The sequence below is a fragment of the Nicotiana sylvestris genome, chromosome 7 (genome assembly GCF_000393655.2).
Source record: "Nicotiana sylvestris chromosome 7, ASM39365v2, whole genome shotgun sequence".
Classification (NCBI taxonomy): Eukaryota; Viridiplantae; Streptophyta; class Magnoliopsida; order Solanales; family Solanaceae; genus Nicotiana; species Nicotiana sylvestris.
Genome location: NC_091063.1, coordinates 12650658 through 12663764, shown reverse-complemented (window position 1 = coordinate 12663764; position 13107 = coordinate 12650658). Strand labels below are relative to the sequence as shown.

At 33.7% G+C, this 13107-nt stretch overlaps 1 protein-coding gene and 1 long non-coding RNA gene across 2 annotated transcripts; one reads left to right on the top strand and one right to left on the bottom strand.

Moving 5' to 3' along the window:
* Positions 1–1017: 1017 nt before the first annotated feature.
* On the bottom strand, positions 1018–7144 carry LOC104210410 (polyamine oxidase 2-like). Its single transcript, XM_009759312.2, has 10 exons — positions 6623–7144; positions 4835–4950; positions 4667–4755; positions 4436–4549; positions 4191–4278; positions 3938–4023; positions 3722–3824; positions 2781–2878; positions 2228–2657; positions 1018–1699 (listed from the first exon to the last, which is right to left on the bottom strand). The coding sequence occupies exons 1-10, from the start codon at positions 6660–6662 to the stop codon at positions 1391–1393; spliced, it is 1473 nt and encodes a 490-aa protein (XP_009757614.1). The 5' UTR covers positions 6663–7144; the 3' UTR covers positions 1018–1390.
* A 4225-nt stretch (positions 7145–11369) lies between these two features.
* Positions 11370–12790, top strand: LOC138872629 (uncharacterized). Its single transcript, XR_011401101.1, has 2 exons — positions 11370–11459; positions 11607–12790. It is a non-coding gene; the product is annotated as an uncharacterized lncRNA (long non-coding RNA).
* Positions 12791–13107: the final 317 nt, after the last annotated feature.

The window sequence follows — 13107 nt, the reverse complement described above, 5'->3', positions numbered from 1 at the left end:
AAAAGGATTAGTTTATAAGAAGTTTCCCGTGAGAAAAAAATATGTAAATAAAATTTCGGTGCAAGTTTGATGGATAAACTATGTATTTTGCCTTTCTTGAACTAAAACAGTGATAAACTGGTGGAGCAAATTAGCTAATACTAAAAAAAGGCAAGCGTATGTCATTCGTATATGAAATATTAAAAAACGATTTTCTGCTGCATTAATTATTTAATTCTTTCATGAATATTCCTTGCACATCGATAGCCATTACATTGACAAAGGGCAGCCCGATGTACAAAGTATTTTATGTTCACGCATGATCCGAAAAAGCAGCAGTCCAAGAAGGTGTCATGTAAGCAACTCATCCTGATGCAAGCATCAATAGCTGATTCCACGGCTTTAACTCATGACTTATAGATAAAGACAATATTAACCGTTGCTATCAATAGCCATTACATTATTTTATGATATAAATCGCCCCAAATACAAATATGTCTAGGAGAAAGAAAAAGGATCTGGTTTGCAATACTCTGTAAAAGCGCATTTACTCCATTTTTCGTTACTGTTTGCATTAATTCAAAGATCATTCCTCCCGTTCACTTTTTTATGTTAAGTAAATGCTTAAATTACTTAAATAATTAACTGAAATTAATGCCCACAAAAGCTTAAATCTTAAATTAATTTTTCCTCGTCTAAATGTTAAACTATTGACAATCCTTTTTTCCTGATCAATAGACATTATTGAAGTGCCTTTTGAAAATCATTATATTATACTCCGATTGCCGGCTTTTCATTACTAGCACCTTCTGTTGTTATCCGCACTCCTCCCCCCACCCCCCCCCCCCCTCCAAAAAAAAAGAAAAAAGACTCATTTAAGTATCAAAGCCAAAAGCAAAAACTTTGAGAGACTGTAATAAAGGCATCAGTCCAGTGCTCAGACGCATGATGCAATCTCAATTTTCACATTCTTTGACCAATTATAATGCATAAAATTGACAAAAATAAACTGCTTATTTGATGCCAAATGAGAATAAATTGTCTTAGAAAACACACAAATCTTATAACATAGTTCTTGTTACACACAGTAGCTATTAAACTGAATGGTGCATTAAGCACCGCGATTTGCAGATGTCACCAGCCGACCTGGTCTACACAGGTGACTTCCACAACTGCACCATTGTACCATATAACCTGCATGGTAACCTTGTTCTGTCTCTTTGTTCACTTAGAAATGCTATAAATACTGCATACAGATGACTACACACATTAGCTGATGCTTGATCATTCATTGAGGAACCTTTTGGTTTCCACAATTTTTCACTAAGCTGTCAGCACACGATGTGTTAAGCCAATCCCATATGGCACTCAAATACTGTGTCTGTACATATATAATAGGGAACTAAAAGAGTTACATACGGGAGATCAATAAGGGGACAGCAACAGGAGTGTCTTCACCCATGACTGGCTGGAACAGATCCAACTCTCCATACCGCTCCAGAACACGCATCCTGCAGTCCTCAGCAGCCATTAGACCTGTTGAATATGCGCCATGCACAGAACCTGGGTAATCCATACTCGTCGCCTCCCCAGCAAAAAATAGGTTATCCACCGGAATTCTCAGCCTTTCATAGAATTCATGGGGCTTCCCAACTGTATCGTAGCTGTAGGATCCAAGTGAGTTTACATCTGTACCCCAATGCGAAACAAGATACTGAATCTGCAGCAAGACCAGGAGAAAAAAGATGCTTAGCCACAACAATATCATAATATAATATGAAAGCATGTCGCAGACCATATTTGCTTTCTATAGTAGTTCTCTTTTCCCCAGTGTCAAACCCATTGAGCTAACAGAATCTCAAGCTAGTCAAATTCAATCTTTTGAACAGGTCCCCACTGATATCCAGAATTCAGATTGAAATCAGCAGAACACTACAAACCAACTCTATTAGGTTTTCAGTGATGAAAGAAATCTTGATAAACATTACACTACTATTTGATTAAGAGACATCATGATAAACAAAATCTTTAAAACTAGAAAATTACAGTCATGTGGCAACTCTTCATATTAATACCATAATAACCAGATGTTCATACATGTCACTAGCTTGATTAAGAAACCCGAAGGAAAAGATGCATTAAGTTACAGAATGATGCTGCCCAAACAAACCTGGGAAGGGAATTCTCGGAAACATATAAACGTGAAACCTAAAAATAAGCAATGGAGCAAGAAGAAAAGTAACATTACCGGAGTAGTCGAATTGGGAAGAATCCTCTGAAGTTGCTTAAAAGCAAAATTAGCAGCATCCTCATCTGACAGTTTCTCAATGTCACGGGCCAGTTGCCCTGCAGGCATATAAACCAGGACAGGATGGCCAGTGGCCTTGTGAAGATTCAAAAAGTAACTACATTCATATGAGCTCTCTGCAACTACCCCCAAGAACTCAACATTAGGCCAAAACACCTTTTCAAAGTGCAGAATAATCTTGTTCTCAATCCCTACACCTAGTTCATTGATTGCAGCCTCCTTCCATTCAGGTAATCTGGGTTCAAACTTAATCTTTTTCGATTTTAAAACACCAAGAGGAACAGCAACAACAGCAGCATCAGCTACAAAAGTTCTCCCATCCTCAACTGTCACTTTCACTCCATTATAACGCCTTACTACTTGTGTAACCCTGAGGAAGATTCAGAAAACAGCAAATTAATCGTGTAGACTGTTTTCTTTCCTTTTTTTGGTGTTTGGGAAGAGGAGAGGGAGGTGCAGGAAGCAGAGATGTCAAGAAGTAGGTTTCTCTTACCTGTGACCTAAGCGTATGTCAAGCCCTTTTGCTAGTGTATTGATGACAGGACGATATCCTCGGACCATAAGACCATGCCCACCGGGAAGCAATTCTTCCTGTACATCACAAAAGTGAATATGTAAGACATATTTGAAATAATGTTTGCAAGGACTGGAAACTGTACACAGTTGTTTGACCTTACTCTTTATAAATATACAATTACATTCATAGCACAAATAGGAGCATTTTCATCTTCCAGAACCTCAGACATCTTACATTACAGATACTCTGACACACGAACAGGTTACAAGATCTAAGCTTTGCTTAGGATCTTAGAATTAGGAGGATTCATTCTAATACATGGGATTTCAATATTTAACCTGTTAATTACAAAACTAAATCACCAAGTACTTGCATGGAGGAATGCTTCAGTTATATTTTAGAATAAATGGTCGAACTTCTCACAACAATAGAATACAAACTAACCTGGAGATAAAAGAAAAGTTATTGGTCCTACATTAAGATAACTCTCGCCCACTATCTGTATGATTTCATTATGTATCACTCTCCTCCTCACAGACACACGTGGATGTAGTGGATCTAGCAAAGGAAACAGTTGGCAGTAAAATTTAGAATGGTTATATCCTGCTCGCCTAATATCAAAATCCAATTTCTATCCTATATCATCATCAAGGTGATGCGACGCTTTCTTCATCCACTGTATCATTTCTAATGAGCTAAGCAAACAGATGTCACAGAACCCACATGCGAACAAGGATAGAAACCCCACCCTCTTTCTGAACGAACTGTTTTACTACAGTGAGGATATTTTTATAAGGTGAACGAGAGCATTTTCATATATTAACCTAGTTATCCAGTAGTCTCTGCAAGATAATGGTCAGTTAGGTATAGGCATTCTCCCAACAAGTTCTTTCTTCAAAAGGAGGCAAAAAATCTACCTGGTCCCAGCACTTGAGTGAGATGGTATCAGCATCTGCAGCAAACCAGCCTTCCATTCTGCAAAGGTACCATTGCAACACCTTATGAGCAATGCCGTCGAGCCTGTAGCAAGAATTTCACTTAGCAATTTCACTTAGCACAAGTGGTGTTCTTTTTCCTTTTCAGTTAGTTTGAGGGGGAGGAATCAGTTATCAACAAAACAGAACAAATGGTACCTCAAGTCCGGTCTCCTTTCAAAGACCATAGATATAGCACGGCTAATAGACATGTCTTCGCTAAATTCTTGTCTAATTGTATCAGTCTGCAGAAAATGAATCAGCTCTCATCAGAAAATGTCCAAAGCACCACACGATTTAAAGACATGTAAAATTCTTTTCCATGAAGAGAGAAATAGATATTCCAGAATTCAGAGTTCATATAAATGAAGTTGCGGGGAGAGAGAGGGAAAGAAAGAGAAAGAGAACACACCTCCTTCAAAATGCTCTCAAATGTTTCGCCAACCTTAGTGACTAAGTCCTGGGGAACTTGATTCCCATCCATGTCAAAAAGGGCATAACTGAAGAATCAAAGCTAGGTCAGATGAATATACATTACTTGAAAAATAATCAAACTTGGAAATATAATATCAAAAGACTAACACAACTATTTGTGCATGAATCTGTACATTATGTAACACTATCATGTGTGAGGTAAGAAGGTCTTGAAATACAAACCTCTCCAGATCATGGTCGTACAACACAGAATTGTCACCACTTGTACGATAGAGAGGCAGTCCTAGTCTTCCGATTAGAGGTGCCAGAGGATTCTCTTTGCAGACTCCATGTAACCTAAAGCAGTCAGCCAATCAATTTCCAAATTGCAAGCAAAAAGGTTGTGCTTAATTTGTCAATAAAGAGGAAAATTTTGGATGGATGTAAAGCAAAAGTAAGAGTAGAACTCATTACCATGATGCACCCAAGTCAACAGGAAAACCAAATGAATAATCAGTGTGAACTCGGCCTCCAATTCTATCTCGTGACTCCAAAACAACCACCTAACAGAAAATATTATCCTTGTTAAACATATCACCATTTACACCAACTAAGTGAAAACATGCTTTTTCACATGCATACCTGAAATGATGCATCATAAAGAGCCCGAGCAGCTGCAAGGCCAGCAACTCCGCCACCAATCACAATGACAGATGGTGAAGCCCCAGCCCGCTGTCCATCGCCTGAGAAGCAAGGAGCTAGATGACAAAACCAAAAACTCAGTCAGAAAAGTTGTTAAGTAAGATAAAAAATGATAAGCAACCAACAATTACACACAAACATAATACAAGGTAACTTATAAAGACAGAAACTGACTCGAAAGGTGACAACGTGGCATACTTATTCACCAAATAAAAGGTTACTGTATTGCTTGCTGTTATAAGCTCCAACTGTAGTGAAGTGTTGCTTTTTTCTTTTCTTTTTTGATATTGTAATTTTTTTTTTGTGTGTGTGTGTATACAGAGCTGCACAAAGCCTGTGCAACAACCATAATTACAGTTTCGATGTGCTTCTGATTCTCAAAATGAAAGGAACATAACAATTTGCTATCCTGCCCTTTTAATCAAGAACCAATACTACCTATAATTTGTGATATTGTCTCTTTGATAAATAGGATTTCCAAATACGGGGAACATAGAAATGAAAAAAAGAATTCGTGTGCCTCCAATTTCCCATTTAACAACTCCATAATATGTTAACTAAGCTGACAACGGCATAGCAACTATAACTGTTTAAGAGTGTCAATATTTCATCTAAAAGCTAGCTTTAAAGTCACACTTTTATTTACTTAACTATGTATTCAACACACCCCCTTGTGTGCGGCTTGATTCTTTTTTTATGAGCCATGCATGTAGAAATTCTTTTTGAAGTGTATGACCATTTCATCTAAAAGCTTAGCCTATTAGAGAGAGCATTTTTTTACTCACTTAACTTTATCTTCAAAAATAACAATCCCATACTAAACTTAGGATAGGGATTAAAGTTGCCTACCACGGACTAGCAATTGCAACTAAAAGTGGAGCTAGTACCTATGTCCAAAAAAATATCAGCTGAATTAGCTACTCTGGGAATCAAGATTCAGATAAAGTGTCAGGCCTTTCGCATCATCAAAAATAAAGGTTCTTTTGTTTGTGTGTGTCTGTGTCAAAAGATTCATGTAATTTATTTGTCATTAGCCAACTTCCTTCATAGAATAGAAATATCACAGATCATAAAGTTGTCTTCATATTCATTTGCCTAACCGTTAATTATCTAATCAAATAAAAAGTTTAATGTAACTCCTAATTTATCAAGATGGTAAGCGAGATCAAAAGTAGCCACTAAAAGATTTTCAGAGGGCCCCAAGTACCTAACAGTCGATATTTTGGACCCATCAGTTGTTTGAATACTAAAAGAGAGCGGCCCACGTCACAAAACAGGTACGTTAAAAAGCATATTCTTGCCATTTTTTAATTATCTTTGCAACTCGAAAACTGCAAAAGCGTTTTTATTAATATTAAAAAAAAAACTAAAGGTTTCGTTATCATAGTTCACAATTCACAATTTTAATAAGCTATAAAAGCATAGATCAAGAGTTAATTATCGTTATCCAGCTTAAGTAATACAAACTAAATTGAAATGTTAAGACAAAACCCCAAAAAATTCAAGCAAATTGAATTCTATGTTAAAATTCAACTAAATCTAAGTAAAACCATAGTAAATCACAAATATCACCAAAAAGACAATTCAGCTCCAACAATACAAATTTAACTTAAAATGACTACTGAATCTAATTAATCACGCTAAAAATTCAACTTAATAAAGTAAAATCCAAAAAAAAAAAAAAATCACCGACAAAAAGATTAAAACTTTTTATAAAAAGAGACAAACCTCTCTGAAGTTGGCGATTACTCTTGTTTTGAGAATCCATGATCAAAAGGCGATGATCGGTGATTATTGATAGATAAACAATTACTATTAAAAATAACAAAGGGATTATTAAATAAAATTAAAGTTAATAATCTCAATAATCTGAGAATAACAGAATTAATATTAGAATTTGAAGAGAAACCCAGCTTGATCAACCAGCTCATGCGTATACAAAACCTATGGAAAAAAAGTTCTCTCTCCGGATCAAACAATGGATTATCTATTCGACGGAATTCTAAGACAATTTCCGTTAAATGAGAAAAATTTGGGGATGATCGGAGAGAATAATTGATGAAATTGTGATTAATTAGGGGAATTAAGAGAACTCTGGGTGAGGAAAAGAAGATTCTAGAGAGAGAGAGAGAAGAAAGTTGTTTGGTTGGAGATTTGGTAATGGAGTCCAAATTGGTTTCCTACGTAGATTAAGGAGAGAAGAACAGTGGGGGTGGGGGATTTGGTTTAAGATTTATAGACAGGTTTTACGCTCTCTTTTGCCATATGTGCTTTCCTTTGTAATTTTTAATTAGGAAAAACTAAGAAAAAGAAAAAGTCTTTCTTTTTTTATTGAGTAAATTAAGGGGTTTAAGAAAATGAGATTTTGTTAATTATTGATTCCGATACAATATTTATTTCTACTCAATATTTACATCAAATAAAGTAATTTAATTTTAATATTTTTATCTTGGTTAGTCGACCAGTGTCAAAATGGTTTTTTTTTTACGTATGTAATGAAAAATATATACTTTTTATCCTGAATTCCTTATTATTCGCCGTTGTTATTGGTCTCTTTGAAAGATTCAATTGATGGAATGAATTCATGTTCAAATTTTATTACCGGATTGGATTACGGAAAGGTATAGAGAAATAAGGGATCACTTTTTTTGTTCAAATCGGTATTGTTTAAGTGGTAAGTAAGTGAGAAGTAGTGAACATATCTGGTGACAGATAGATCTTTCAAAAAAAGCATACATGAATTATAGATCAAATTTCACTCAAATTCATAAATGTCACTAATTAATTCTCTCACTCTTTTGATTTTGAAAAATAATATCATATTCGCCTTTTGAATAGAAAAATAAACTCTTGAATCTCAAATAAGTGGCGAAAACGATATAAGTCACTACATGTATCCTCAAAGGGTGTGTTTGGTATAACGGAAAATGGTTTCGTGGAAAATATTTTCCAAGAAAATGTTTTCTTGGAAAACAAGTAGTAATCTTATTCATTTTACGGTGTTTGGTACGCAAATTAAGGAAAATGACTTCTCAAGAGTATTCATAAATAATTTAGGTATAATAAACATGAATCCATAAACTTTCAAACCAACAACCTTCCGGACGCAAATTTCATAAACTTTTCAACCGCTACACTTTTAAAACCGCGGAATTTCGAACCCGTAAATTTTATAATTTCTAAACCCGTAAACTTCCAAACACATAAACCTCCGAACTCATAATTTTGGAACTTGTAAAATTTTGAGCCTTTAAACCGATAAATAATAAAATTAAAACTGAAAAATATATTTAAATTTTTTTTTCGGGGGGAGGGGGAGGGTGCACCTCAAGGTTTGTGTCTATATTGTTGCAGAAAAAACACAGAAATTTAAATCTAAGATTTGATTAGAAATTTCCCATCAATATCTTTAAAACTATCTTCAATAAACCATTTCAAGATCAAAAGGATTTTCATACAGAGAATCAAAGCGAAAGCTAGTCAGATGATAACTACTAAAAAAGAAGTTGACAATGGAGGGGTAGTAGGGTGGGTGGTAACGGAAAAACTGAAATTTGAAAAGAAAAAAAAAACCTTTTTTGGAGAGGGGGTGGTGTGGGTTGGTGAGGGTGGAATGGGTTGGTGAGGGTGGGGAAGGTTGAGTAGGAACTTTGGAAAATGTTTTCCCTTCTCTTGATAAAGAAAACATTTTCCTCAATTGGAATTTTCCAAAACATTTAAGTCAACCAAACATGGAAAAATTAGAAAACATTTTCCGAAAAATGTTTTCCTTCGTACCAAACACACCCAAAATGTTTTGAGTGACCGTCAAAATCCACCAACCTTCTAAAAGACTAATAGCCTGTTTGGCCAAGCTGGAGAAATCGGCTTATTTTGAGAAATGCTTTTTTCAAAAGTACTTTTGGAGAGAAACAGTTTGTGTTTGGCTAATCAGTCTGAAAAGCACTTTTGAGAAATAATTTGTGTTTGGCCAAGCTTTTTAGAAAGTACTTTTAAGTATCAAATTACGAATAAGGACATAAATAGATGTATTTAATAATTAATATTATAAGTAAATAAATAATCTCAAAATTTTATTATTACATGAAATAATTAAAAAAATCATTTTATTTAAGTAAAATTAAAAAGTACTTAATTCTTTTAATATAAGTTAAATATATTAAAATTCCTTCAACAAATATAAAATCATTCACCCCTAAAGTCACTATATATTAGAAAGTTTTCCTAAAAATAAAAAGATATATTTATAAATTAATATCCTAAGTATTAAGTTTAAGGGTTATTTTGGTATATACTATATTTTATTAAGGGTATTTTAAGTAAGAAGAAAAGTCAAAACTGCTTCTGCTTTTGGAAAGAAGCTACTTTTTTTTGCTTCTCTGAAATTGCTTCTATTTCTTCCCAAAAATATTTTTTTTTCTCCAAATAAACTTGGCCAAACACCTCAAGTTAGAAAAAAAAAAGTGCTTTTAGAAAGAAAAAAAAAACTTTTGGCCTCTTGAGAAGCTTGGCCAAACAGACTATAAAACATAGTAGTACATCTCGTATATTGTTAAATAATGTATTTTTTTTTAATTATTTCTTCTCTCGCTAGCACCAAATAATAGTTTCTTTGAGAAGCTAATTTTCTAATATTTGAAAAATAAGAAGTATCAATTGCCATTTATTTTTCAAATTAGGTCTCAGTGCTCTAATTAGTGGATTTTTGTTAAATAAGTAAGACATTTAAGAGAAAACTAAATGGATTAGTATTTTAGAAAATTAACCTCCAATGCAACCTGTATTAAATGGCTTACTTAAAATATGTATAAAAATCTAAAAAGACGATAAATAAATAGGCTGGAGATAGTATATTATTATACACTGAGATTTTGTTTCTTAAAACAAAAAAGCGATAAATAAATAGGCTGAAGCTAAGGTACTGAGATTTTGTTGCACAAAAAAAGTAAAATAATAATAATAACTATCTGGCCGATAGGAGACATTGTTTTCCAACATAGAAATGTATTTGTCAAAATATCTGAGGTGAGAATTTCGTTTTGTATTCTCTCATATCCACCTACCTCACCATTTACCGTTATAAAAGTTCTGGAATTCTCGAAATTAATTGAGTCGTATGGTGCTCTCCTATTTCAAAAATGGCTAAAATCGTCTAGAAATATCGATCGAAATCGATTAAAAAATTGAAAAAACTGATCAATTTTCGATTAATTTTAATCCGTCAAAATTAGGTTGGTCTGTAATAAATAACGATCGAAGTCGGTTGCAATTTCTGACTGATTTCGGCCGGTCAATTAAATTTCACAAATGACCAAACAAGAAAAAATTTGTCGAAAAAGTCAATCGAAGTTGGTCGGTCGGCCGAGGTCGGTTTTGGCCAAATTTCTAGTAGTGTCTACTCATTATATACGCAGTTGAGAATAAAAGAGAATAAAAAATTTTAAAACATATATTACATGCATGTAATACAAAAAATAATTATTTAAATGCTCAATTTTTTCATTATTCGAACATTATATATGCTTGAAATATCTTATTGTACCTTTTTACTTTATAAATAAGATTTATTTGTTTTATAGGTAAGTCCATAATATAGATTAAAAAGAAAAAAATTATTATTAAAAAATAAAGAGTAAAATATATAGGTATTTGACCGCCGAAAAATTTGAGAAATCTAGTTAAGTGATTTACTTAGTGATATAGAAATTAAAATCCTTGGTAGGGAGCGCTTTCCCCGAATGGGGCTCTACGTAGCGTGAATCCGGATATAGTCGAGTTCCAATGCGAGTATCGGACACCGGGTGGGAAACCAAAAAAAAATTAACTGACTTTTCTGTTACAAATAAAAGAACATGACTTTACAAGGTAAATTTTAATAGTAGAATAACCATTTGAGTAATGAACTCGACGCCTGTTCAGTCTAGGAAATATAAGAAATTTTATAAGATTGAAAATGCTATTTCAGTTATTTGGTGCCATTACGGGGACAGCACAACAATTTTCCTTTTATACAAGAGATGGGCAATCTTTGAGAAGCATGAAAAAGTTTTCTGCCTTTATTATGAAAGTGAATGTGCAAAAGCAAATTAGAGCGCAGAAAGAAGTAAGTAATGCACTATTGAATGCTGATTAAAAATTTACTTAATTATAATTGGTATATATGACCTAATAATTGTAATAATCCTCAAATTTATAAAAGTTTCGAGACACGTTAATTATAGAACTAAATTATTACTATTTTTATTACTTTTATCTTGCCTATAGTGAAATATATATATATATATATATATATAATTGGATATACAATTAGAAAAATATTAATAATTTTAATATTATTAATTATTAAAAGTAAGTAAAATAAGATATTAGTTAAGTCGAAAAAAAAGGGAAAAACAAAAAAGAATAAGGAAGCACGTGACCAAGCCTTAACCCTTTTAAGGCAAAGGAGTAAACAAAGGGCTTTAAGGATTAAACAGAAGAGAACACTGTTCTGTTCACGCAAGGCACGCAGGCAACGAAAATAAAATTCTAAGGTTTTTTACAAATCACAAATTCTTGAATTCAGGTATATAAAATTTTCTATTGTCAATTATTCTATAGTAGTAATAGGTAAGAATTGAATAGTTAATTCCCTTCTTTCTCTATATCAACAGTAAATTTCATGTGTAGGCGAGAAACTTTAAAATTGATTAAAATGCACTGATTGTTATAGAATCAATTATTTTGACGGGTATAAATTGGACTGGGGTCTGCGTATTAGCTCAAGGAGTTTTGAGGTGAGTTGATATAACCCTTTACTAAAGTGGTTTAACTCATAAAAACACGCATACAAGGTGCTTGATGAATTGCTTAAAAGAGTTTATATTTACTTAGTTGGAGCGAGTGAGTACCTATTAACTTAGAATTGTTCTACCAAAAGTTTAGATGATTTATTATGATATATGTGCATAAATTTTCAGATTTTTGTGTTATTCTTATATGCTATTTTCATGTTGAAAATTTATGAAGAAGCAAGAATCTTTAGAAATACTTTTACATGTTTATTTCACTCTTATGTCATGCTTTACATTTAAGGATACCAGCATGAGCACGTACACGATGTTCTATAAAAAAAAGATTTAGACTTGAAAGTCACAAGAAGAAGTTTTAGAAGAAAAAGATTTTTGGGAGTATCCTTTATTCTGAGAAGGGGCCATCGTCCAGGCCGAGGGTCCTGACCAAGGCGTTGGCTTCCTGAAACTACTTGTGCCAAAGTAGGGAGCACACGAGCCGAGGGTCTCGTTGCTGAGAATTTACTTAGTCATGCTAAGGTATGATACATGAGCGCTGAGAACCATGAAGCGAGTGGCACCTCGTGGATTGGGCCTATTCGATCAGGTTGGGATCGAACCCGTGCCGATCACACGGTGACTGAGACAGAATTAAGTCACGATAGTTGGAACTCCCAAAGTATAAAGTGAAGTATATTTTTTTTTAAGAAAGAAAAAGAAAAGAATTTCTTTTAGAATATTCATAGACTGTTATTATGCAATTATTTAGAATTATTCTTATAAGCTTTATGTTTTACATGCATTTAGAACCTTTGCTCATAATGTAAATATTATTAAAGTTTCGCCCCCTGTTGTTGAGACTCACTGAGTACAATGGATGGTACTGATGTTCTCTTTGGGAACCTACGTTGGTCTGCGGTACAACGTAGGAATCGGATTTGCATGCGAGCAGACTACGAGTTAGGACTTCCTTCTCTTCCAGTGCTATTGGTGAGCTCCGCTTTTGTTCGTGGAGTATTCCTTAGAGTCATTTTTATTTAGTTATTTCTTTGTTACTTAGAGAAGTGGCCAGGAAATCTCATGTCCTGACCAGTGCGTCAGTTTATCAGTAGAGGCTTCATAGACATAGTCGTTGGGTTAAAATTCAGATGTTTTTGATAATAACTTAGTCGTATTTCATTAGTTACTATGAATAAAGTTTTGGAGTTGATTTATATAAATGTTTAAATTAATCAAAAGTATTTGGTTAGAGTATTGCCTTGTTGCATATAAAATTTGGAGTTATAATAGATTTGATAAGCAGAGATGATTCGTTCGGTCATATTTAATGATCGAGTGCCGGTCCCGGCTTGTTCAGGAAATGAGTCGTCACAATAATCGTCTTTATCTTTTCGAAAATGAGATCTCCAACCAAGGCAAGACAACTTGTCGTGAGATTCAAGA

Coding starts and splice junctions, on each gene's coding strand:
- LOC104210410 (XM_009759312.2), bottom strand. CDS start 6,662: ATGGATTCTCAAAACAAGAGTAATCGCCAACTTCAGAGAG. Junction 4,279..4,435: donor TACGACCATGATCTGGAGAG/GTTTGTATTTCA, acceptor TTGATTCTTCAG/TTATGCCCTTTTTGACATGG. Junction 2,658..2,780: donor GACATACGCTTAGGTCACAG/GTAAGAGAAACC, acceptor AATCTTCCTCAG/GGTTACACAAGTAGTAAGGC.